The sequence below is a fragment of the Staurois parvus genome, unplaced genomic scaffold, assembly GCF_062004578.1.
Source record: "Staurois parvus isolate SC_StPar_1 unplaced genomic scaffold, SC_StPar_1.0 ptg000207l, whole genome shotgun sequence".
NCBI lineage: Eukaryota > Metazoa > Chordata > Amphibia > Anura > Ranidae > Staurois > Staurois parvus.
This window is the reverse complement of record NW_028318003.1, coordinates 2690501-2717370: the sequence shown is the minus strand read 5'-3', so window position 1 is coordinate 2717370 and position 26870 is coordinate 2690501. Positions and strand designations below refer to the sequence as shown.

The window sequence follows — 26870 nt, the reverse complement described above, 5'->3', positions numbered from 1 at the left end:
GGCAAGCTGACACATTTTGGGGGCACACCCCATTCCTCAAAGCTAAAACATACATAATATTGGCATCACTGGCTCACGTAGATATCTTGAGAAATATAAAATGAACTTTTAATGGATATAATGTATTTAATTGCATTATGTTTATGACATGCTGCATGAGTTCAACAGGGCTAAGGGCAAACTTACACTAGTGTTGCTCTCTAAAGGCCTTGTCTCGCTTCCTCACCATCTGCTCCCTTTGAACTCCACACTAGCATAGTCATCCAGAATTGATGGATTTTAGTTGTCCCGAAATAGTGTTTCTACTGTGATAATGTCCTGAGGGATCCTTTCACCATGTTCATCAGTGACTGCACCTACAGTAGGGATCGAAAGTTTGGGCACCCCAGCTAAAAATTTGTATTAATGTGCATAAAGAAGCCAAGGAAAGATGGAAAAATCTCCAAAAGGCATCAAATTACAGATTAGACATTCTTATAATATGTCAACAAAAGTTAGATTTTATTTCCATCATTTACACTTTCAAAATAACAGAAAACAAAAAAATGGCATCTGCAAGAGTTTGGGCACCCTGCAGAGTTAATATCTTGTACTGCCCCCTTTGGCAAGTATCACAGCTTGTAAAAGCTTTTTGTAGCCAGCCAAGAGTCTTTCAATTCTTGTTTGAGGTATCTTTGCCCATTCTTCCTTCCAAAAGTCTTCCAGTTCTTTGAGATTTCTGGGCTGTCTGTCACTCACTGCTCTTTTAAGGTCTATCCATAGATTTTCAATTATGTTGAGGTCAGGAGATTGTGAAGGCCATGGCAAAACCTTCAGTTTACGCCTCTTGATGTAATCCCCCATGGATTTCGAGGTGTGTTTAGGATCATTATCCATTTGTAAAAGCCATCCTCTCTTTAACTTCAGCTTTTTCACAGATGGCATCAAGTTACCATCCAAAATTTGCTGAAATTTTATTGAATCCATTTTTCCTTCTACTCGTGAGATGTTCCCTGTGCCACTGGCTGCAACACAACCCCAAAGCATGATTGATCCAACCCCATGCTTAACAGTTGGACAGAGGTTCTTTTCATTAAATTCTGTGCCCCTTCTTCTCCAAACGTACCTTTGCTCATTCCGGCCAAAAAGTTCAATTTTAACCTCATCGGTCCACAGAACTTGTTTCCAAAATGCATCAGGCTTGTCTATATGGTCATTTGCAAAGTTCAAACCATGATTTTTGTGGTGAGGACGTAGAAGAGGTTTTCTTCTGATGACTCTTCCATGAAGACCATATTTGTACAAGTATCTCTTTATAGTGGAATAGTGTACCGCAACTCCAGTGTCTACCAGATCTTTCTGGAGGGATCGTGCAGTCAAACGTGGATTTTGAATTGTTTTTCTCACAATCCTGCGAGCTGTTCTGTCTTATATGTTTCTTGGTCTTCCAGATCTTGCTTTAACTTCCACTGTTCCTGATGACTGCCATTATTTAATTACATTCCGAACAGAGGATATTGACATCTGAAAATGCTTTGCTATCTTCTTATAGCCTTCTCCAGCTTTGTGAGCGTCAACTATTTTCAGTTTCAGTTTTCTAGACAACTGCTTAGAAGAACCCATGGTGCTGATTGTTGGGGCAAGGTCAGATGAGTCTGGGCATTTAAAACCTTTGAGATTGATATAACCTGGTCTTCCCAGACGATGATTGAGAACAATCCATGACACTGGCAGGTCTCAGCTTTGCAAAGGGGGCAGTGCATGCTATAAATTCTGCAGGGTGCCCAAACTTTTGCAGACGCCATTTTTTTGTTTTCTGTTATTTTGAAAATGTAAATGATGGAAATAAAATCTAACTTTTGTTGACATATTATAAGAATGTCTAATCTGTAATTTGATGCCTTTTGGAGATTTTTCCATCTTTCCTTGGCTTCTTTATGCACATTAATACAAATTTTAGCTGGGGTGCCCAAACTTTCGATCCCCACTGTATACTTTCGGAAAAAGAATTCCAAATGTGAATGCAGAAAATCTTCAGTGACATGTTGCACTATATGGTCTTGTATGCTGTAAGACGTTTGTCTGTAGCTTGGTGTTCTGTAGTTGCCAAGAAAATATTCAGTGACATCCTTCGTTATTTTTCAGGTAATTTTCTCGCACCTCACTAACAGATCATATCAGATGTAACAGACCTATCTGATCTGTGAATGAACAAAAATGCCTTGCATAATCTCGACATCAGTTATTCTTGGAAATATTGATCTCAAGTAACTAAGACCATCACATTCATTGTTCATCACTCAAAAAATTTTTCATCAGTCCAAGTTTTTGTGACGCGAAAACAAAAATATCTTTGTCTGGTCAACAAATGGTTCACATGCTTTGTTTTTCTGTCCTGGATTTAAACTCTTTCAGAATGTCCATTTATTTTGAATACAATACAGCTCTAATGCTGTGCCATTTGCATATATAACAGTACTTGGTGTGTCCAAGCTGCATTCCAAGCAGCAGAGCCACTAGTTTTAGATCTTCACAGATATTCCAGTTGTACTTGGTGTACTGGATGTGCTTCAGGATCAGTTCCTTGTTTTCGTATGTTTCTTTCATGTGTGCAGCATAACCAACAGGTATTGCAAAATCTGATTTCTACATACTGTAACATTATGAGTTAGGTTAAAGTACAGGTTATTTTTGTGATTACCAGCCAAAAAATCTCTAATACACCAAAAAGTGTTTGGGGAAGCAAAATCTTTGTTGTCCAGTATTTTATTTTGTTTTGCTGAAAACCCTAATCAGATTTTTTATTTTTTTTTATTGTAAGCTGACAGCTGAAAAAATAAAATAAAATTCAGTTTACACTTTGTATACCACTACAACAGCTGCAGCTATGCTCTCTGTGTAAGGCTAGGTTCAGACATATGCTCTTTGGGAAAGCACCCAAAACCGTGTGCTTTCCTGACACACAGGGAAATGCACTTCCCATTAGCAGATAAACGGAGGTTCCATTAATTGTTAATGGCAGCTCGCTCATCTGCATTTGCCTTCGTTATCACACGTGCCAAATGATTGGTTCCACAGCACCATGCAGTTTTTGGTGTAGAACATTTTTTAAAAAAGGAAAAGTCAGGGCAGCGTAAATCTACTTTGTTCGCCTCTCCTTTATTGTAAACCGGGAGTTATGACCTGAAATCACTTCTGGTTCACTTGGAAGCTTTCGGTGCCATTTTTAAAAATCTGAAAGCATTCAAAAACACAGATCTTGATGTTTTGAATGCTTTCAAATGCAGAAGAGAGATACCCCAGATCCCTCCATAAAAAATAAATGTGTCTATTGCTGTCATAGGGGATGTGTACATTCTTTGCGATAGCAATAAAAGTGATCAAAAGAAAAATTTAAAGTAACGGTAAAATAAATAAAAGAAAATCAGTGTGCCCCCATACGCATGCATCGATCCGGCACACATGCAAACAGGAATCGTCCTACACATGTGAGGTATCGCTGCATCGTCAGATCATGGGCTAATTCTAGCACTAGACGTCCTCTTTAAATCTAAAGTGGTAACCTGTAAAGGCTTTTAAACCGTCGCCAATGAATAGTAAAATTTACGTATTTTGTCACCATTCCACGGGCGTGCACAATTTTAAAGCATGACAATTTGCTCAGCATAACCTCATCTTTTATATTTTACTAAAAAATTGGGTTATGTATTGTGGTTTTATTTGCAATAAAATTTAAAAAAGTGTATTTTTTTCCAAAAATTGCATTTGAAAAACTGCTGTGCAAATACCATGTGATATAAATATAATACAAAAACCACCAATTCTCTAGGGCCTTTAAAAAATATATGATGTTTGGGGGCTCTAAGACATATTTTCTTGCAAAAAAATAATGATTTTAAAATGTAAACAGTGCTGGAAATGGCTGGGGGCTGAAGTGGTTAAGCACATTGACAGCTGAGCTAGCTGCTGTTAGGGGAATCACATGTGCAGGGCAGCTGTCAGATGCAACATGATCACAGATTGGTATATATTAATACTCAGCATGGGACATTATGCTGAAGAACATTAATGTACAGATTGCAGGTAGAAAGGGGTAAAACATACTTCATTAATTTGGTCTGCTTAGAATAGGGTAATTAATCTTTTGTTTTGGATTTATCACTCTGCAACCTTTAGTAAAAATGTAGCCCTCCTTAGATGAAGATGGCACTACAATGGTTCGCAATGCAGGAAAAGAGAACAAAAAATATAAAGCCAATTTTGACTTGTGTCAAGAATTTGAGGTTCATGACTTTTTCTGATCTTCTGCCCTTTTTAATGACAGGACAGTCCAAACCCCTGAAATAAAGAAAAGTCAGCTTTCACACAAATTATGTGCTTTCACCTACATTGGTGGAAACTGTGTTTATCCATTGGCTTCAATTCCTTGGAGAGTTTGGAAGTAACTGGAGTGTTACATTTCATAATGATGTAGCAGTGGCTACAGTAGCAAAGCTTGTCAATTACACATTTGGACCTTTAGTTGTTCCCTCATGCAGTGTAAATGAATGAAAACACGGAACATATGTGAATATAACTAAAGTACATAACCGTACATCACCTTATAGTTGTGTGTATTTATGTATCGTTAACAAGGCATATCTAATGTTTCTCTGTATTGAAGTGTTAAAAGGCTAACCCAAATGTTTTTTCTATGTGCATATTTTTTGGGGGGGGGGGGGGTTGTTTTTTTTATTTGTTTTTTTTTCTGTACCTTCAGTGTGCTTTTCTTTTTTCATAGATAACAAGGCACTCTTCGTAATTTCAATGTCTGACAACGGGGCACAAATTTACGAGCTCATCGCCAGCACAGTCTCTGAGAAAAATGTGTATGTGTTTACAATTCTTAATTTAGCAGCTAATCTTTATAAAACCAAGCTGAATCTCCAATGTATAGGACCCACTTAAAGGATAAGTTCACCTTTGCGAACATCTTACATATTCGACCCATTTTTAGGGTGGAACATTTAACATGTTCCCACTCCTGCAGCCTCTTTCTGACTCCCCCCCCCCCCCCCCTTCCCATTGTGACAGCTGGGAGGAGATCTTCTTCCTGCGCCCGCTGTCACAGTTTGAAAAGAGATCTGTGAATGAATTGAACTACAAGTACTGACAGCCTTTGCGGTTGACTGCTTGTAGTTCTCAATGAACTACCAGGGCGCTAGTGAGTGCTCTAGGTATTTCATTGAGTCTTCCTCTCATTGTGTAACTGCCTGACAGATACACTGGCAGTCTGCAGGAGCCTAAGATTTCACCCGTAATCTGCTCCTAAAAAATAAAAATAAAAAAAAAATGCACTTTTTTTTTTTTACCTTTTTCAGGGCTGCTCAACCATTTTTTTTTGTTTTTTGTTTTTTTTCAGGGAGATGGGCTTTAAAGAGCCAGGTAGCAGCATATGTTTACTTAAAGATATATATACACACACACAGTGCTGTGCAAAAGTTTTAGGCAGGTGTGCAACAATGCTTTCAAAAGTATATATTTAACTGTTTTTATCAGTGTACAAAATGCAAAGTGAGCAAACAGAGGAAAAATCTAAATCAATATTTGTTGACTACCTTTTGGCTTCAAACCAGCATCAATTCTAACACTTGCACACTTTGTATTGTCATGTCATGTTTTGTAGGATTATAGTAAGGTGTATGATTAACCAACTGTACCAAGCAGGTGCTATTGATGATCAGTTTCATATGTAGGTTGAAACAGTCATTAACTGAAACAGCTGTGTAGAAAGCTTAAAAATGGGTGAGGAACAGCCAAACTCTGCAACTAAAGTGAGGTTGTGGAAGACTGTTTCATCTCAGATGTCATAAACCATGGCGAGACTGAGCACAGCAACAAGACACAAGGTAGTTATACTGCATCAGAAAGGTCTCTCCCAAGCAAAGATTTCAAAGCAGATTGGGGTTTCAAGATGTGCTGTTCAAGCTCTTTTGAAGAAGCCCAAAGAAACAAACAAAGTTTGAGACTGCAGACACAGTGGTCAGCCAAGGAAACTTAATGCAGCAGATGAAAGGTGCATCATGCTTCCCTTCGACACCAGAAGATGTCCATCAATGCCATCAGCACAGAACTGGGGGAAACCAGTAGAATGCAAGTACACCCATCTACTGTCGGGAGAAGTCTGTCCAGAAGTGGTCTTCATGTAAGAATTGCGGCCAAAAAGTCATGCAACTGACGTGGAAGCAAGGCTGAGCCGCTCAACTATGCACGAAACCATAGGAACTGGGGTGTAGAAAAATGAACTGATGAGTCAAAATGTGAAATGTTTGACTGTAGCAGAAGTACGTTTTTTGCCGAAAGGCTGGAGAGTGGTACAGTGCATGTCTGCAAGCAGCAGTGAAGCATGGTGGAGGTTCCTTGCAAGTTTGGGGCTGCATTTCTACATATGGAGTTGGAGATTTGGTCAGGATCAATGGTGCCCTCAATGCTGAGAAATACAGGCAGATATCCACCATGCCATACCATCAGGAAGAGGTGTGATTGGCCCCAAATTTATTCTGCAGCAGTGAGGGGGGGGGGAGCAGGGCCCTGCCGCACTTTGTATGTCACCTGTTTTGTTTTTTTAAATATCTGAAACTTTAGTATAATTTTAAGAACTATCTTCAGAATAAAGAAAAACAAGGCATCCTGGAGTGATGGTTTAGCTCCCACAGAGCCCTGATATCAACATTGAGTCTGTCTGGGATTTCATGAAGAGACAGAAGAATTTGAGGCAGCCTACATCCACAGAGGATCTGTGGTTCTCCAAGATGTTTGGAACAACCTACCTGCCAAGTTCCTTCAAAAAATGTGTGCACAAGCAATGTGTGTACCTAGAAAAATTGATGCTGTTTTGAAGGGAGAAGGTAGTCACAGCAAATTTTGATTTGGATTTCTCTTCTGTTCATTTACTTTTCATTTTGTTGATTGGTCAGATTAAAATAATAGCACTTATATTTCTGAAAGCATTCTTAATTTACTGCATTTTTCCCAAGCCTGCCTAAAACTTTTGCACAGTAGTGTGTGTGAAATATATTATATAGGCACACTCACCGGCCACTGTACAGGTACACCTGTTCAATTTCTTGGTAACACAAATTGCTAATCATCTAATCACATGGCAGCAACTCAGTGCATCTAGACGTCGTGATTTAGATGTTCATTGGCAAACTTCAGACTGGCCTATGCATGTGTCTTCTTGAGGAGGGAAACCTTGCGGGCGCTGCAGGATTTCAATCTGTGGCGGCGTATTGTGTTACCAATGGTTTGTTTGGTGACTGTGGTCCCAACTGCATTGAGATCATTCACAAGCTCCTCCCATGTAGTGTCTGGGCTGATCCCTCACTTTTATCATGATCATCCTTACCCCATGAGGTGAAATCTTTCATGGAGCTCCAGACCGAGGGTAATTGATGGTTATTTTGTATTTCTTCCATTTGCAAATAATTGCTCCAACAGTTATCTCCTTTTCACCAAGTTTCTTGCTGATGGTCTTGTAGCCCATTCCAGCCTTGTGCAGGTCTACAATCTTGTCCCTGACCTCCTTTGCAAGCTCTTTGGTTTTGCCCATGGTGGTGCCCAAGAAAGATTATGTTGGCAGGTGTCCTTTATGCACATAACGAATTGTCGTTATGAGCACCTTCTTAAATTGACAGGACTAATGTGTACCACACGAGCACATAGCCAGTCTATAAGAGCCAGAATTGTTGTTGGTAGGGGATCAAATACTTATTTTACTTTCTGATCTGCAACTCAATTTATAACATTTGTATTGTGTTTTTTTTCTGGATTCTTGGTTGATATTCTGTGTCTATAATTTAAAATACATGTATGATAAAAAATTAGACTCTCATTACTCATTTCTTTGTAATTGGGCAAATGTAACAAAGCAGCAGGAGATCAAATAATTATTTTCCCCACTGTGTGTGTAAATATGCACTATATTGCCAAAAGTATTGGGACACCCCTCCAAGTCATTGAATTCAGGTGTTCCAATCACCTCCATGGCCACAGGTGTATAAAATCAAGCCCCTAGGAATGCAGACTGCTTCTACAAACATTTTGTAAAAGAATGGGTCGCTCTCAGGAGCTCAGTGAATTCTAGCGTGGTTGCCACCTGTTCAATAAGTCCATCTGTGAAATTTCTTTGCTACTAAATATTGCATGGTCAACTGTCAGTGGAATATAACAAAGTTGAAGCATTTGGAAACAGCAACTCGGCCACAAAGTGGTAGGCCACGTAAAATGAAAGAGCGGGTTCAGTGCATGCTGAAACGCACAGTCGCCAATTGTCTGCAGACTCAATAGCTAAAGACCTCCAAACTTCGTGTGGCCTTCAGATTAGTACAACAACAGTGCATAGAGAGCTTCATGGAATGGGTTTTCATGGCAGAGCAGCTGCATCCAAGCCTTACATAAGCAAGTGCAATGCAAAGCGTAGGACGCAGTGGAGACATGTTCTCTGGAGTGACAAATCACGCTTCTCTGTCTGGCAATGTGATGGACATGTCTGGGATGGGCAGTTGCCAGGAGAATGACACTTGCCTGACTGCATTGTGCCAAGTGCAAAGTTTGGTGGAGGGGGGGTTTATGGTGTGGGGTAGTTTTTCAGGAGTTGAACTTGGCCCCTTAGTTCCAGTGAAGGGAAATTTTAAGGCGTCAGCATTCCAAGACATTTTGGAAAATGTCATGCTCCCAACTTTGTGGGAACATTTTGGGGATGGCCCCTTCCTGTTCCAACATGATGGTGCACCAGTGTACAAAGCAAGGTCCATAAAGACATGGATGAGTGAGTTTGCGGTGGAGGAACTTGACTGGCCTGCATAGAGTCTTGACCTCAACCCGATAGAACACCTTTGGGATGAATTAGAACGGAGACTGTGAGCCAGGCCTTCTCGTCTGAATCAGTGCCTGACCTCACACATGCATTTCTGGAACAATGGTCAAACATTCCCATAGACACTCTCCTGAACCTTGTGGACAGCCTTCTCAGAAGAGCTGAAGCTGTTATAGTCTGTAGGGTTCAATATTGAGTTGGCCCACCCTTTGCAGCTAAGACTGGGATGCCATTAAAGTTCATGTGTGTGTAAAGGCAGGTGTCCTAATACTTTTGACAATATAATGTGTATATGCACCCAAACTACATAGTATGTGTATATACGTGTGTTTATATCTGCTAAAGCAGCCATAAAATTCTCTTCCTTTGAGCTTAATATTGCTCTGATTAGTATTTTTGAATAGAAGCGCTTTTGGTATAAGTAAAGATTAGCTGAACTGAAATTATTCTTCCTTAAAAAGCATCACGGGGTGGTGATTACCTTTTTATAAATGCGTAAATAGTCCATATATCAAACTTGATAGTTCATTTAAAGGCTAATGCCAAAATCAAAGGGGGCCATGTGTTTTTTTACTTTGTAGGTTTTGAGTTCTGAGGTTAAGATTTTTATTTGTATTAAGCCCCAAACCAAATATTTATTTTGTAACAGCTTACCTATCCTTACATGTGGTGGTTGCATTAGTTTTTTTTCCCCTTTTTTTATCTGCTGATCTGGCCAGTAACACATCCTTTTTAGGGTGTCTTCATTCTGAATGGAGTGGTAAAGCAGACGTCTTTGGACAGTAACATTGTCAGCCTGAGGAAAGGGTAGTGTTAGACTAGCAAATTTAGGTGGACTTGATTAAACTCATCCTGCCAGCATATATGCGGCCTCTTGGCAGGTGGACCTTAACGCCGAGAGGCCGCATGTATGCATACCAAAATGTAAACAATGCTGTGCTGAGAGCATATGCCCTGCACATTCCTTACTGAGATTAAATTTAGTATTTTTTTTGTTTTGGGATTTTATTTTTTTTATATATTTTTTTTCTTCCTTGGTTAAACGTCTTTTTTTTCTTTTGTTTAACCTGGCTAATCATGCAACTGTGGTACACGTGTGATGCAACTGATCTGTTCGTTTATTTTTAAAAGTACTTACATTTTAGGATGGGAATAATCGTTTGCTACCTTATAATTAGGGGTCAGAAAACCTGTGAATTTTTTTCCTTTTTTGTTTCTTGAACAGTTGGCAGGACCTAATAACCAGTATGGCGGCTTCATGTAAAGGAGAGGAGGATCACAGACCTGCAATTCCTCTAGATCCACCAGGGATTACGCATGAGTAAGTATGAGCATGAGAAACAGGGAAAATAAATCCGTTTTTAAGACACACTGATCCACCGCAAAAACACATAGGCAATTTTACCACGCTTTTGCCGTGCTGAGTGTTTTTAAAGGAGAACTGACTTAAAAACTGCACCACAAATGCCTCTCAGAGGCTTTTTTGAGGCGTTTTCTATTGATTTCAATGAAAAGAGTGTTTTTGGGGCTTTTTTTTTTTTCTACTCCATAAACATGCCCCAAAGATGCTGCAAGCAGGAATATTTACACTGCACTGCAAGCGCAAGGCCTCAGTGTGAAAACATACATAGATATTCATTCACATACATGTTTTAACACAAAAACGCTTAAACTCCTCAGTGTGAAAGTAGCCTAAAAAATCATTTGAAGGCCAACTCTGGCAAAAACGTTTTGGAGGGAAGGCAAGGGGAATAAATACTGTTCAGTTTTAGAATGTTTTAGAATCACTTTAAACATTTTTTATTTCTATGGTAAGCCATGGGAAATAGGAAGAGAAAGTGAGAAACTCATTTCCTGATTTTCTCTGGTTAGACCTTTTTTTCATTAACCTAACTGATCATTGCTCTATAGGCAGAGACCAAGAAGAACTTGGCTTGTTAGGAAGCCCACACAGTGCCTACAACAGATTGCCTTTTCTTTCTCCATGTTTGATGCTGATGATTTGGCACATTGTGTCCTGGCACAAAGATTTATAGAATAATTTAATTTTTTCATGTGCAAATTTCTTTGGCATTGGAAGTTCCTTAACCTAATTTATATTGCCAAAAATAATCTCTTTCTGCTCATGTTTTCACCATGTATGTGTGCCCTCTTGCCATGTTATCAACTAGCCAAAAATCTTCATCAGTCAGGGCTCCATAGAAATCTACAGATGTGGGGCCAGAGATTGCAGCTGCTCATTTTGTCCATTCACTTCTCCATTCATTCTTGTTGAACCCTCACCATCATCATGTTTATTTTATATCACAGTTGACTAACTTCTCAATTTTCTACAATTGGTTAATTTTTATCACCATTTATTTTATTTTTTTAGAAATTGTTTAGTTGATAAAATAACAGTCATATGGCATATCTGTCTAAATTATGCAGTAATGCATATATTGAAATGAAAAGATTCTATAGCAAACCACTGTATGTTTCCTATACGTTTCCTGTTAGAGGAAACTGTCAGAGAAATACATGACTTGTCATTGCTGACCTCTGTGAGTAGGCACTGCTGTGTCACATATTTCACAGAGCCTGCCTCTGAACTACAGATGTGCTGAGCGGAGGAATTTTTAAGGAGGCGAAGTCCGTATAAGGAATTACAGCATGCAGGCAGCAATTTACCATGGGATATATAGTCCTTAGAAATACAAAAAAAAAACCCTTTAGCTGAGTAGAAGCTGCAAAGCATGCAGGGAATCCAGGAAGATGTGGGAATAGATGGCTAGCAGGCAGGCAGCAATCCCAACATGAAAGGAAATGTTTCAAGTAAGCCTGTTTTGGATTCTCAAATATAACTATTGTTTGTATTGCTAATACAAGTCTGATGTTCTAAAACAAAAGTATATGCTGTGACTATAGATCTTCTTTAATTTGCTGCATACATGCTTACTTGTTCCATGTCGGTGATTAAGAAATTGACACTATAGACAGCCAAGCAAGTTGCATTTTCAGAATTAAAGCCTACATATTTCCTTTCCTTCTCTAGATGTCCCTGGTCTTCTGAGTTGAATGATACTTTGCTTCAGTCAACAAGGAAGACTGAGAACATCTTTTGAGTGCAGGGTGTCATGGTCTCCATCCCCACTCTCTGAGGCTGGTATCACCATGGCGTCCTGCCTACACAGTATAATGATACAGTGAGTGGCACTGATGTTGTCATATCAGCACCATTCTCCACATCCCAGCTAGAATGAAAAGGACCTTGGTTGTCACAGGACTGGCCTAAACACACGTGGAAAATGTAAGTATTAGAAAAAAAGTCATATAATACATGCTTGGGGAAGTGGAGTCTGCTGTGTCTGAAGATATTAAGGGCCAGTTCACACTGCATGTGCTATCCAAGATGCACAGAAAGTTAGGTTATATGGTTGTCAATGTCATAGTTCACATCAGTGCTTGCAGTTCCAGTTGCAGAAAAAAAAAGTAGAACAAGCTGTATTTTTCTTGCACAGAACTTTACTGAAACGCAGTAAAACGCACTGGAATTCACAAGTCCCTATTTAATTTGAAGAAAAGGAGAGGGGAAAAGATGAACCGGAAAACATCAAAAATGCACCGGAACACGTCAAGAACGCGCATGCAGAAACGCATCCAGAACGCATCTGGACTACGTTTCTATTGTGTGAACAAACCTAAAAGACTTGTGTCCTTTCACCCTTTCATGGCTACAGTGCATCTTTTTAACCCCTTCCTGTCGATCATACGCAGATATGCAGACTCACTGAAATGGTCCTAATAATTTTAAAACATTAAAAAAAGAGAAAAAAATTAGATCACAGTTTGATCTGGGTCAGTACCAGGGTTAGTGTTAGGATCGGTCAGGGTCAAAGCCCAGGGTCAGTATATTTTGTGTGATGTTCTTTTTAATTGGCATCAGTGTGTTTAGGTAGGATACAAATCCGCAAAATGCACACTGTTTTCTTGGCTCTACTACAGGTACAAATAACATACACGTGTGTGGTATCGCTGCAATCGTCAGGAGCAGGAAAATTTATTTTTGGTTGTTCTTTGATGGTAAATCTGAATTTAAAATAAAAGATTGGAATTTTTTTTTTTTTGTTTTTTTTTTATTTTGGGCTAGTTTTCCTTTGATAAAAAAAAAACAGACAATATAATTACCATTTACCACGATATGAAAGCCCAATTTGTGCTGAGAAAAACTGTATAGTTCACCTGGATGTAAAAAGTAGTTGTGATGATATGTACGGTTTACTAACACAAAATTGTGCTCGGGCATTAAGATTTGTTTTACCCTCAGTCACTAAGGGGTTAAAGTATAAAACTTCAGCACTAAAGATTTAATTGAGTCAATCTCATGTTTAGGAATATGTGAACCCAACATTTCATATTCTTTACAAATGCCTGCTGTACCATGTACTTGTATGAAAAAATATCCTGCTCTGTTTGTATTGCTTCCTTTGTGTGAAATCCTTGGTGTTCCTACCAGTCCTGCTTTTCTGCTAAAAACTGATGAGAACATGATGTGGTCCGTTCACTAGCTGTGCTGGGAACTCAGCCTGCTCTCCTGTAATTATCAGCCTTGTCCTGACCCCTCCCCTCCTACACAGCCTTTCACTAGGAAGATCAGTGTACTGCTGTTTCTTCTCCTCCAGCTATTGTACAGCTGAGAACAGAGGGAATGTAATCGCTTTTTTTTAAAAAAAAAGGGGGGGAGTAAAAAGGTGTGTGTGTGTGTGTGTGTGTGTGTGTATATGTATGTATATATATATATATATATATATATATATATATATATATATATATATATATAATATACAGATACACGTGATTTCGCATTTCCGGCCGCGGACCCACACCACCATTCACGGCCGCGGATGTCAATCACTGGGTTCCGGCCGATGATTACCAACAATCACCGACGGAGAGGAAGACTGTTTTGTTTACAGTCTTCCTCCCTGTCAGCTCGGGCACACTGCTCAGAATGGCTGTGCACAGCTAACCCTTTGATTGCCCTTCACAATAACCCCTTCCTGCTTTTTCAGCACTGATCCAGTGTCAGTGACACCAAGTTAGTTCCCCCCCCAGTGTCAGAATGCCCTCCCTAGTCCCGCTAAAAGTATCTATACCGCCAATTGTAAACGCTATAACGTTCACGTAAACCAATTAATTTACACGTATTGGGATTTTTTTTTTTTTTTTAGCAACGATATGTAGCAGAATACACTTTGGCCTAAATTTATGCCAAAATGTGATTTTTTTTTTTTTTTTTACTGGACATGCTTACTAGCAAAAAGTCCAAAATATTGTTTTGGTTTTTTTTCTCAAAATTATCGATCTTTTTTTGCTTATAGCGCTTAAAAAGGCACATGCGATCAAATACTACCAAAAGAAAGCTACATTCTTGGGGAAAAAAAGGGCCGTAAATTTAATTTAGGTGCAGCGGTGCATGACCGCACAATTGTCAGTTAAAGTAACGCAGCGCAGTAAATCCTCTGGAGGGAAAGTGGTTAAACTGAATGGGTTGCTTTACAAGGTGAGGGTTTACAATCACGTTAATATTTTATAAGTCTTATTTTCTACCACATGACCTCATATTCCTTTCACATGGTTATTACTCTGTGGGCAGTGGGAATCCTGTAAGGACTCTCCTATGTCAGGAGAGAAGAAACAGTTCAAAGCTGACAAAGTTTGTATGGTAGGCGATACTGCAACGTTTGATGTTGTCATTTCTGTGATTGAAAAGGCACAGATCCAAAGGTGGACAACACTACAAATTCAGATTGAAGTCACAACTGGAGAAATGGAAGTTTCAACAGATAAATACAAAGAAGAGGACTTTAAAGATATCAGATGGCACTAATAAATTGCTTGTGGCGATGTGCTTTGCCTAGAGTTCCACCCCAGGTCTACATGAAAAATGACCCTTACCATGAGAACATGAATTAACCTTGCAGCAGAAAACTAGGGATGCATAAATGTGCTTGTTGCTAGTTCTCACGCCCATATCAAAGGTAAAATATACAGTCAGGTCCATAAATATTTGGACATCGACACAATTCTAACATTTTTGGCTCTATACACCACCACAATGGATTTGAAATGAAACGAACAAGATGTGCTTTAACTGAAGACTGTCAGCTTTAATTTGAGGGTATTTACATCCAAATCAGGTGAACGGTGTAGGAATTACAACAGTTTGCATATGTGCCTCCCACTTGTTAAGGGACCAAAAGTAATGCGACAATTGGCTTCTCAGCTGTTCCATGGCCAGGTGTGTGTTATTACCTCGTTATCCCAATTACAATGAGCAGATAAAAGGTCCAGAGTTAATTTCAAGTGTGCTATTTGCATTTGGAATCTGTTGCTGTCAACTCTCAAGATGAGATCCAAAGAACTGTCACTATCAGTGAAACAGGCCCTCATTAGGCTGAAAAAACAAAACAAACCCATCAGAGAGATAGCAAAAACATTAGGTGTGGCCAAAACAACTGTTTGGAACATTCTTAAAAAGAAGGAACGCACCGGTGAGCTCAGCAACACCAAAAGACCCGGAAGACCACGGAAAACAACTGTGGTGGATGACCGAAGAATTCTTTCCCTGGTGAAGAAAATACCCTTCACAACAGTTGGCCAGATCAAGAACACTCTCCAGGAGGTAGGTGTATGTGTGTCAAAGTCAACAATCAAGAGAAGACTTCACCAGAGTGAATACAGAGGGTTCACCACAAGATGTAAACCATTGGTGAGCCTCAAAAACAGGAAGGCCAGATTAGAGTTTGGCAAACGACATCTAAAAAAGCCTTCACAGTTCTGGAACAACATCCTATGGACAGATGAGACCAAGATCAACTTGTACCAGAGTGATGGGAAGAGAAGAGTATGGAGAAGGAAAGGAACTGCTCATGATCCTAAGCATACCACCTCATCAGTGAAGCATGGTGGTGGTAGTGTCATGGCGTGGGCATGTATGGCTGCCAATGGAACTGGTTCTCTTGTATTTTTTGATGATGTGACTGCTGACAAAAGCATCAGGATGAATTCTGAAGTGTTTCGGGCAATATTATCTGCTCATATTCAGCCAAATGCTTCAGAACTCATTGGACACCGCTTCACAGTGCAGATGGACAATGACCCAAAGCATACTGCAAAAGCAGCCAAAGAGTTTTTTTAAGGGAAAGAAGTGGAATGTTATGCAATGGCCAAGTCAATCACCTGACCTGAATCCGATTGAGCATGCATTTCACTTGCTGAAGACAAAACTGAAGGGAAAATGCCCCAAGAACAAGCAGGAACTGAAGACAGTTGCAGTAGAGGTCTGGCAGAGCATCACCAGAGATGAAACCCAGCGTCTGGTGATGTCTATGCATTCCAGACTTCAGGCTGTAATTGACTGCAAAGGATTTGTAACCAAGTATTAAAAAGTGAAAGTTTGATTTATGATTGTTATTCTGTCCCATTACTTTTGGTCCCTTAACAAGTGGGAGGCACATATGCAAACTGTTGTAATTCCTACACCGTTCACCTGATTTGGATGTAAATACCCTCAAATTAAAGCTGACAGTCTGCAGTTAAAGCACATCTTGTTTGTTTCATTTCAAATCCATTGTGGTGGTGTATAGAGCCAAAAATGTTAGAATTGTGTCCATGTCCCAATATTTTTATGGACCTGACTGTAGTTATCAAGTTAGTCAAAAAACTATGGTCACAAAAAGGTTCAACTGCATTCTCATCAAAATCTGGCTTTTCCACAAAGGGATCCGGGTGGTTAACAGTGATAGCAAGGCCCTCCTCCATCCTGAGCCCTGGCACCTTATCCCTTATTTGGTTCTACTCTATTCCCCGGTGGGCTCCAGTGCGGCAACACATGCACTATCTCTACACATTGAAGCATGCAAGTATTCTCCAGGGGTTTTTTACATTTATTTTAATTGCAAAATAAAATGGTTGCAAGAGGAACAGGCAAAAAAATGAGTAAATCCACATGGATGGTTGGGTCATTTGGGGCTAATCACCAGCAAAACAATTTTGTGAGAAGGTCTGATAAGTGATTTGTATCACAAGTATTGTAAATTAATGGACAACAGATTTCTATATATTTGCAATTATTTAATGCAGCTCTTAGGATTTTGAATATAGATACCTTTTAGACTGTAACATCTTTGTGTACTAAAGATTCTATACTGATAAGATTTCTCCTAAACTCGTAAAGAAAGAAAACTAAGCTAGAAAATCATTATGATAAACACCTTTATTTTTATCAGTTACCACAGATTGTTTTTGTACCTAGAATGCTACAGTTTTGTTTGCATTTGTAGAATATTAATCAAATCTTCATGAAACTTTCATGATTTGTACCATTTACTCTTTAAATTATATGTTAAAAAAACTGCCAAGGACAGTTTCTTGGTAAATACGATGATATGTAATGTGATTTTGCACACTGAGAATATTTCATTGCCTTTTTTTTTTTCAATTTTGCAGAGAGGAACACGAAAATGGAGACAAACAGAAGGGGGACCATGAACAACAAGGACAGGGTGTGCCTAGTTCAGGTGAGTTTAGTGAGTGGTAACAATTCAGCTCAACAGCCCAAGACCATTCAGGATACAATTTTATCTCCAGCACATGCAATAGATGTTTTTGTATCTGGGAAGTCTTGGGGAACGTGGCAAAAATATAATAACGGATTCTGCTTTAGAAGAAAACATAATAAATATACTTATCTTACACCACGTCTTGGGGAATGCTGAGGATCCCAAATCTCAAAAGAAGATGCTGTAGTGTGGTGTACAAGCTGCTTGCTATGACATTTGGGATTCTCTGAATCACATAACATTTTACTGGAAGGTCTGTGATGTCATTTTCCACCTATGGTGCCATAAGTATATTTTTTTGCTTTTTCTTCTAATGCGTATGTGTCCGTGTTTTTGTTTAATGCTGCATTTTTTAATGGGGAATGTAGGTTTCTGACTAAAGTGTTTCTTGTATTGTATTTCAAGTATTGTACACGTTCCTACCTGCATAGGATGTTCATTGATCATGTAGTTTCTGATTGTCATTTGTTGCCCTGTATGCATTCCTTTGTCAGCAGTTTTGGTTTGTGAAGGAACATGAGGTATTTGGTATGGCTCTGCCCGGGTTAATGCATGTCCTCTGTCTTTAGTGTGAGAAATGACATTTCCTTTGAATAAACTACATTTCCCACAATCTCTGGGTCTCTGTTCAGTGGTAATGCAGTAATTAAATGTAACACCGATATATGCAGGCAGTGCATTGACAGACACATAGAGCTAACCATAAAGATAGAATTTACTTTTCATTACATTAGCACTCCCACATTGTGATTCAATACAGAACAGATGGCAGGCATGCACTGGACACTGTGTGACCCAGAACATGAAGTTGTCTTGTCCCTTTGGTGCATAAGGGCAGGCTTGCTAAAGAAATCTATGCACTTAGGGAAATCGATCAGGCATGACACTACAAACTGGCGCCACAACATGCCAACCCTTCATTACAAGATAAGGCACACTAACAGCATAGGTAATATATAACTACACTAAGGAAGCCCATAGATGAGTCATTTTTTTTTTTTTTTGCATTCAACCAGCAGGGTGAACGAAAAGAATTGACTCTGTTTCCCCATCCACACATTTGATGTGGATGATGGAATCCTCCCCACTGAGCTATTGTATTCTGACAGCAGGTAGACTTCCCACCATCAGAATACACTTGTCAGTACTGCAGGTTATTGCATTGGAGAGCCTAAGATAAAAATGCACACAAACAGGGCGACTTTTATAAAGCAAGATTGATGAATTATAAATTTGTATTAGTTGTACAATTTCTTTTACTGAGTAAGCCTAATGTAATCCAAAGGAGATTTGATTTTCTTTTTTTTTCCCTAATTTTGCAGTAATGTGTACATTTTGTAAGATATTCTACTAATCAAATGAAATATGGTAGAGAGCTGGTAAAAGTTTTATCATTTTTTCTTTTCTCAAAGATGAACTCCAGGCAAACTGCTAAATACATAGATGAAATACTTGTATTTGAACTCGTTTACCTGCCTAAGGATTTGTATTTCTGTCCATCCAGTCCTAAGATCTGCACAGCCCTGCCAGAGAACACAGCTGGGTTGGTGACCTGACTTTGCTCTACTGTAGTTAGGTAGTACAGCTAGGTTACTTTCCCACCCACAGCCTGTGATTGGTCAGTAAAAGAGAATCGGCGGAGCTAATATCTTTGCTTACTCTGCTTTCACCTCCTATGTATATGTTCCTTGTCAACACAGCACACCCGCTCTAGATGGCTTCTGTTGCTGTTTTTCTCTCCCCCTGCTGTGCAGGACATTACAACATGCTGATACAAAGTCAAATTCAGGTTCTTAGACTAATTAAATTGAAACATATGTGGAGTAAATTTAATTAATTGCATAACTACATTCACGTTTTTTTCACAACTGCCTCTGTAGTTCTGTTCATCTACAAAGGCTTCCCCAGGGATTCCTCAAAAATATACAGCTGTATAACATTTTCATTAGCAATATACTCATGCCAGGCAGTGCTCCATAAAGGCAAGAATGATTGTCATATTTTTTTATACCTCTTCATAAAATCTTAGAACGTAAATAATCATTGTAATACCAGAGCCTCATTAGCATTTTATTGTAAAATGCAGACTGTGTCCCAGGACTGCATAGACAGAAATACAAATCTTTAAGCAGGTTAAAAGCTACATTAAACAATATATTCATCTGTGTATTTAGATTTTTCCCTGGAGTTCAGATCAGGGTTGCCACCTCATCCCTTTAAAACTGATCACATATTAATTACACAGGTTCTGTGGCTGATTAAGTGGTAATTAAACACACTTATGCAGGCCATAGATGGTTCGTTTATCGGCCGAATTTTCATCCGAAACACTAATTGTCCGATATTCGCAGCATTAGTGGGGCAATGTCATTGGCCGATTTCACTGTTCAACAGGTAAAAAGTTTTGGGCATAAAATTAGCTAATCTTACATAATTTTGGGGTGCTGAAAATGAAAATGACCCTAAAAAATGTTGATTGGCTCTAGTTTCCATGATATATTCACCCATCTAATGACGTAAGCCATTCAAAGTTATGATGCAACTTCAGCTGCATATTGCGCAATTGATACTGGTGACCAATAGAAAATTGCATGTATACTGAGATGATCCAATATTAGCCTTTAATTGCATCACTTCACTGCATAAAAGCTTCAGTATCTGTAGCTGATTGTAGTTCGACAGCGTCTTTACATTTCGTTTTATGCTTATATAGGCTACTCAGTAATGCCTCGAACTTGTGTGAATAAAGCAGATAATTTCTGCTATATCTGCGGTGAAATAACTTTTATCTCACAAAAAAGGAGGATAACAGGAATGATTAAGAAAGCCTACAACTTGTATTTTGGCTGCAAGATAGGAGACCAGGACAAGAGCTGGGCACCACATATATGCTGCAATTCTTGTGGGACGGCACTGGAGCAATGGTTGAATGGAAAAAAGGCATCTATGCCTTTCGCTGTGCCAATGATTTGGAGAGAGCCAACAGATCATGTTAGTAATTGTTACTTTTGTATGGTGCCTCTAACAAAAGGGCTAAATAAGAAGACAAAGTTATCTGTGCACTATCCAAATATTCCATCGGCAATACGTCCAGTTCCTCATGGAGAGGGGCTACCAATTCCTAAAGCACCAGAATCCTTCGTGGTTGAGTGAGGTGAGGAAGAACCTGAAGCGTGTAGTCATCAACTGTCAACCTCGCATGACCCAGACTTTCTTCCATCCACACCCACTGAACCACACCTCATTACACAAGTGGAATTGAGCGATCTTATCCGAGACCTGGATCTTCCCAAGAACAAGGCAGAGCTTTTGGGGTCAAGACTACAACAGTGGAATCTCCTAGCAAGTGATGTTCGTACGTCTTTCCTCGAATACAAGAGAAAAGCCAAGAGAAGCAAAACCGACACAAACTGAAGACAAAACTAGTGAGAATCCTAAGTATTAAAATGATTCAACTTGGCTTATGGCTATAATTTTTCTTGGTAATCCTATGCAATATATTATGCCATTTAGGCTTTGTTATGTAGTCAATATCACTTGCTTTATATTTGTGGAAAGACATCTATCTATATAATTATTGTGCATTATGTAGTCATTACGCCTATAGTAGAAAACTTTCCGTTTACAGAAAAACTAGAGCCAATTGACAAATTTCATTGTTATATTTGAACTCAGAATGTGAAATTCATTAAGAAATGGATCCTTTTGTTTCCAAAACTGGCAAAAAATAAAAATTTGTTGAACAGTGTTTTCGCGGTTCCTGCTCATTTCTTTTATCCATCATGCTGGAAAATTTACGGAAAACGTACGATTTTCGTAATCATTGGTGGCAACAGAACAACCGATGTTTTGTTTTTTGGCCGAAAATTTGGGCGATAAACGAACCATCTATGGCATGCATTAGTGGCTTATCTGTATTAAATTTGCCACAGGACCTGTGTAATTAATTTGTGTTTGGCTTTATAGGGATGAGGTGGCAACCCTAGTTCAGATTTAGGTTACCCACTAATGGAGAAGTGTGTTTTAAAAGTGTGTGTCATGTGGCAGATTATGGCTAGTACCATCAGATATTTTGTGGGTTCTCCTCTGTAATGTCAAGTTAGATGTTCTTTCAGTATTCCTCTCTACTGTTAAATGCCTCTTTTGTGTGTTATGATAGTTTGTGTATTTTCAATGCATTTTCCTTTAAAATAACTGTGCGTTCGCTATTTCTGTGTCTTTTTCCACAGACAAGGACCCAGAAACTGAAGGCACGACTTTGCCCATGTCTGTTCCCCATGCTGGAGATGATGGCGTTCTGCTGCCCCAACAAATGACTGTTCACCATCCAGTTTCCACATCGACTTCCAGCAACATCCCTTGTAACGCAGCAGACTTGGAGCACACTTGGGCCTTGGATGCACTCAGAAACTGTAAGGATCAAAGGGGATTCTTGTCATATACGTCATGAAGATAAATATTTCGCCATTTTCAGTTTAAGTGCATAACTGCTGTTTGAGGAATTCTCAATATGCATTGCATATGAGTACAAGTTGTCTCAAAACAAAACAAAAAACCAGTTTGGGCTGGAATTGTGCTTTGTATATATGCTATGTACACGTGATGTAGTGCTATTCCCAGCCTTATTTTGATGTCAGATTTGTGTACAACTATGCACTAGTGATTCTGTGCTATCCCCAATTTTATTTTGATTTCAGTTTATTCTTTATTTTTAGTGGAATTACTTAAACAGTTACTATTGCAACAAGTTAAGCTCCTTCAGAAAGAGGAGTCTGAAAACTTCCAGCGTTTCTGCAGTCGGAGTTCCCAGGAGCACGCTGCAGACAGTGACCGACAGCCTGTGTCTTTGGGCCTAAACAACCAGCGAAAGAAAATCAGAGAGAGCTGTTCTAATAGACAATCCTCTTTAAGACAGAAATCTGAAGAAAGATGCTCTGAGCATGGAAGGCTAAGCTCAGAGATGACTGATGAATCTGTGGAAGAGAGCATAGAACAGTACTTTGATGCTCAAGAGCTTCACAGCGAGGAGCACTCTAAGGAATACAGTAAAGAGAGAGGCTTGGACGAGATGCAATATCGGATATCAGGTGACAGGCTTGCTTATATTAGAGGTAATGGGAAATACTGTTTGGTTTGGATAAAGACCACTTACTTTATATCCTTTATGTAGGGCGGTACTTGATCCTGGATGGTTATGAGAGCATACAGGAAAGTTCCACGGATGAAGATTACATCTGTCCTGAGTCTTCTACCAGGTGCACATTTTCTGACCAGCAATCAAAGAGCAGCTTTTCCTCTGCAACCGAGAGGCTAAGTGCACCCATCGCGGAGCTTGTTGAGCCTACACCACCGTCTGAGACGTTCAAACGGATGTTACATTATATTACAAAGATTGAGACTGACTTACATCAGCTCAAGGTGAGCACTGAATCTGACTTATAGCAGCTCAAGGCGAACTGAAGAAATAACACTGCTAGTGTAAGAGTGCCAAATCTCTGGAGAAATAAATTGAACATATTGGTTTACATGTTTTTATTTCTAAGGGCTGCTATGTTTAACCTTTTTTTTAATAATGACCAGATTATTTTTTTACTTGCTCCCAGCTTGCATTAAAGTGGAATTTCTCTTCAAAAGACTTGAAAAAAAGAAAAAGTTACGCTAATTGAAGAGCGTTTTTTATAGATACATATTTCTAGCTCCCACTTCAGCCCAACCCCCACCTCCGTGTGCACGGAACCTCCTGGGATATGTCACCCATCCCAGGAGACTGCGGTTCCATACACAAAGCACAGCACGGTTCGTGTATGCACTGTGGGGAGCTAGTTCTGAAGCATCAGGATGTCACAGACCGCTTCCCTCAGTCGAGATGGTGGCGCAGGGGACCCGAAGACTGAAGAAGTCGCTGGATCCTTCGGCTGGTAAGGGTCCATATATTAAAAGTCAGCAGCTACAGCATTAGTAGCTGCTGACTTTCAATTTTTAACCACTTGTTCCCTGCTCACAGTAAATGTACTGCGAGCGGGTGGCAGATGCAGGCTACGTCAACATAAAAATATGCTGCCAGCTGTCTTCCGGATTCGGGGCACGCATACGCACTTCCCCTGCTCTCCTGTGCTGTGATTGGAAACCAGCTAATCGGCTGTATCCAATCACAGCACAGAGTCCTGTGTTAACAAACACACAGGACTCTGTACACAGAACAGCGATCTGGCTGTTTCTTCTCCCTGAAAAGCAAGTAACAGCTGGATTTCTTAGTAAAAGCAGCACACATTACACTTGGTAGCACACAGTTAAGTCCTTAATTGCCCCTTGATGTTAATCCCTCCCAGCCAGTGTCATTATTAGTACAGTGTACAGTATATTTACTGGTCACTAGTGGTGTCAGTGTACGTCCCAGCAAGTGTTTGTTAGCGCTAGATTGGCCACCACACTATCAGTCACATTATAAGTCTCTGATCACCACCATTACCGGTATAGCGTCATAGCTGCATACATTTCAGTGTATATACCATAGTTTGTAGACACTAACATTTTCACACAAACCAATTAACCCCGCTGCGGTAATCCCGAGTGTGGCTTGGGGTTAGTTTTCAGTACCAAAAGCGGTAACCCTGAGCCACACTTAGGATTACACTGTAGGGTAATTTACCTTGTCCCTGCGATTTCCCAATGTCCTCCCACTGTGTTCTCTGGCCAAATGAGGGGGGGGGGGGGCAGAACCAGCGGGAGATTAAAAAAAGTAAACAAAACATGACATACACACAATACATTGTAATCTGTTAGGATTACATTGCTGTATCAGATCACCTCAGTTTTGTCCCGAGTGTTTTGTCCAGTGCCCTGCCTGGCACTTTTACTCTTCTTCCTGCCTGGTAACTTGAGAACGTCCATGGCATTCAAAAAGTTTCCCTTTAGGTCAAAAGCGGTTTTAGACCAGCTAGAAAACAGCGATAGTAAATTAGAATCACTTGCAGAATTGAGTGATAGTGATTCGTGGGGAAATTCCTCATCAGACACTGAAAGTGACAACAGCAACGATTCTGCGACTTTGCTCAGTGATGCGTGAACTGGGTGCTCTATTTCAAATTTCAGTGTTTTTGGTTTGATTACATTATTGAATTAAATTTATAATTTTTTTTTTATAATTTATGATTTAGTGTTTCAAACTTTCATACTCAGGATGTTTACTAGACTCTTGTTTGGATAATTTTAAGTGAATTATTCCTAAGAATTACAAGCCTACAATATAAAATAACAATTTTCCATGCAAAACAATGTACCGCTTTGCCATTCAAAAATATTGACATGATCAGACCACCAGGGAGGCTAAAATACATTTTTATTTATTTATTTTTTTGTTTAAGGTGCCTTGAAAAAGTATGCAACATTTTTTACAAATAAGTATTTAAAAAGTGTGGCATACATTTGTATTCAGCCCCCCTGAGTCAATACTTTGTAGAACCACCTTTCGCTGCAATTACAGCTGCAAGTCTTTTTGGGGATGTCTCTACCAGCTTTGCATATCTAGAAAGTGACATTTTTGCCCATTCTTCTTTGCAAAATAGCTCAAGCTCTGTGAGATTGGATGGAGAGCATCTGTGAACAGCAAATTTCAAGTCTTGCCATATATTGACAATTGATTTAGGTCTGGACTTTGACTGGGCCATTCTAACACATGAATATGCTTTGATCTAAACCATTCCATTGTAGCTCTGGCTGTATGTCTTAGGTTCATTGTCCTGCTGGAAAGTGAACCTCCACCCCAGTCTCAAGTCTTTTGCAGACTCTAACAGGTTTTCTTCTAAGATTGCCCTGTATTTGGTTCCATCTATCTTCCCATCAACTCTGACCAGCTTCCCTGTCCCTGCTAAAGAAAAGCATGCCCACATTATGTTGCAACCACGTTTCACGTCTGGATGGTGTGTTCACGGTGATGTTCAGTGTTAGTTTTCTGCCACATACAGTGTTTTGCTTTTAGGCCAAAAAGTTCTATTTTTGTCCCATCTGACCAGAGCACCTTCTTCCACATGTTTGTTTTGTCCCCCACATGGCTTCTCGCAAATTGCAAACAGGACGTTGTTCTTGCCACTCTTTCATAAAGGCCAGATTTGTGGAGTGCACGACTAACAGTTGTCCTGTAGACAGATTCTCCCACCTGAGTTGAGGATCTCTGCAGCTTCTCCAGAGTTACCATGGGCCTCTTGTCTGCCTCTCTGATTAATGCTGTCCTTGCTTGGCCTGTCAGTTTAGGTGGACGGCCATGTCTTGGTAGGTTTGCAGTTGTGCCATACTCTTTCCATTTTCAGATGAAGGATTGAGCAGTGCTTTGTGAGATGTTCAAAATGTGGGATTTTTTTTTTATAACCTAACCCTTCTTTAAACTTCTCCACAACTTTATCCCTGACCTGTCTGGTGGTTTCCTTGGCCTTCATGATGTTGTTTGTTCACTAATATTCTCTAACGAACCACTGAGGGTTTCAAAATACAGCTGTATTTATACTGAGATTAAATTACACACAGGTGGACTCTATTTACTAATTAGGTGACTTCTGGTTCCACTAGATTTTAGTTAGGGGTATCGGTGTAAAGGGGGCTGATTACAAATGCACGCCACACTTTTTAGATATTTAATTTGTAAAAAATTTTGAAAACCATTTATCATTTTATCTTCCACTTCACAATTATGTTCCGCTTTGTGTTGGTCTATCACATAAAATCACAATAAAATACATTTACGTTTTTGGTTGTAACATGATAAAATGTTGAAAATTTCAAGGGGTATGAATATGATTAATTACCAACAAATAAAAGCTTTATTTGTGTGAAAAAAATATAAATTGCATTTGGGGTACAGTGTTGCATGACCGTGCAATTTGTAGTTAAAGTAACACAGTGCTAAATATCAAAAATGCATGAAGGGGGTAAGGGAGGTCAAGTGGCTAAAGAATGTCTGTTAGTTCTTTACCTATCTTAAAGCAATCCTGTGTCCAGACTTTGCTGATTTAAGTATTATCATATTCTAAGCAAGCTTTAAAATCACTTTAAATTGAGCCCTTATTCTCCTTTGTAGCTATAGGAACAGAGAAATTCATCTGCAGATTTTACAGGCACTTAAATCCAAAACTCTTCTCTTCTTTACTTTCTGTGGAGAGCAGATTTTGGCAGCCTGTCAGTCTTCTATGGAAAACACATAGAAGGTGTTTCTATGTTTTTACAAACCTACTGAAACCTGAGTGGAGCTTTTTTTTTGTTGTTGTGATCTTCGAGGATGACTTACTTCACAGTGCATGCAGCTACAAAGGTCAGAGATGGCTTGTTTTAAGTTCTTTTATCAGCTTGTTGAGAATGCGTAAATACTTTACTGTCCATAGTCTGAGCACAGGTACACCTAGTGCACTGTTGTAAGCAAAGATTTCAATCTGGAGGTGCAT

The 26870-nt window shown here is 39.4% G+C and overlaps 1 protein-coding gene across 2 annotated transcripts in view; it reads left to right on the top strand.

Moving 5' to 3' along the window:
- The window catches only part of ARHGEF12 (Rho guanine nucleotide exchange factor 12), a 266310-nt gene that overhangs the window by 221062 nt on the left and 18378 nt on the right, over positions 1-26870 (top strand). For both annotated transcript variants that reach the window (XM_089678557.1, XM_089678556.1), the window contains 6 exons: positions 4760-4847; positions 10062-10157; positions 17327-17397; positions 21669-21851; positions 22155-22526; positions 22610-22857. In XM_089678557.1, the coding sequence (XP_089534683.1) occupies positions 4760-4847; positions 10062-10157; positions 17327-17397; positions 21669-21851; positions 22155-22526; positions 22610-22857 (1058 nt within the window). The remainder of the gene's footprint in view (positions 1-4759; positions 4848-10061; positions 10158-17326; positions 17398-21668; positions 21852-22154; positions 22527-22609; positions 22858-26870) is intronic.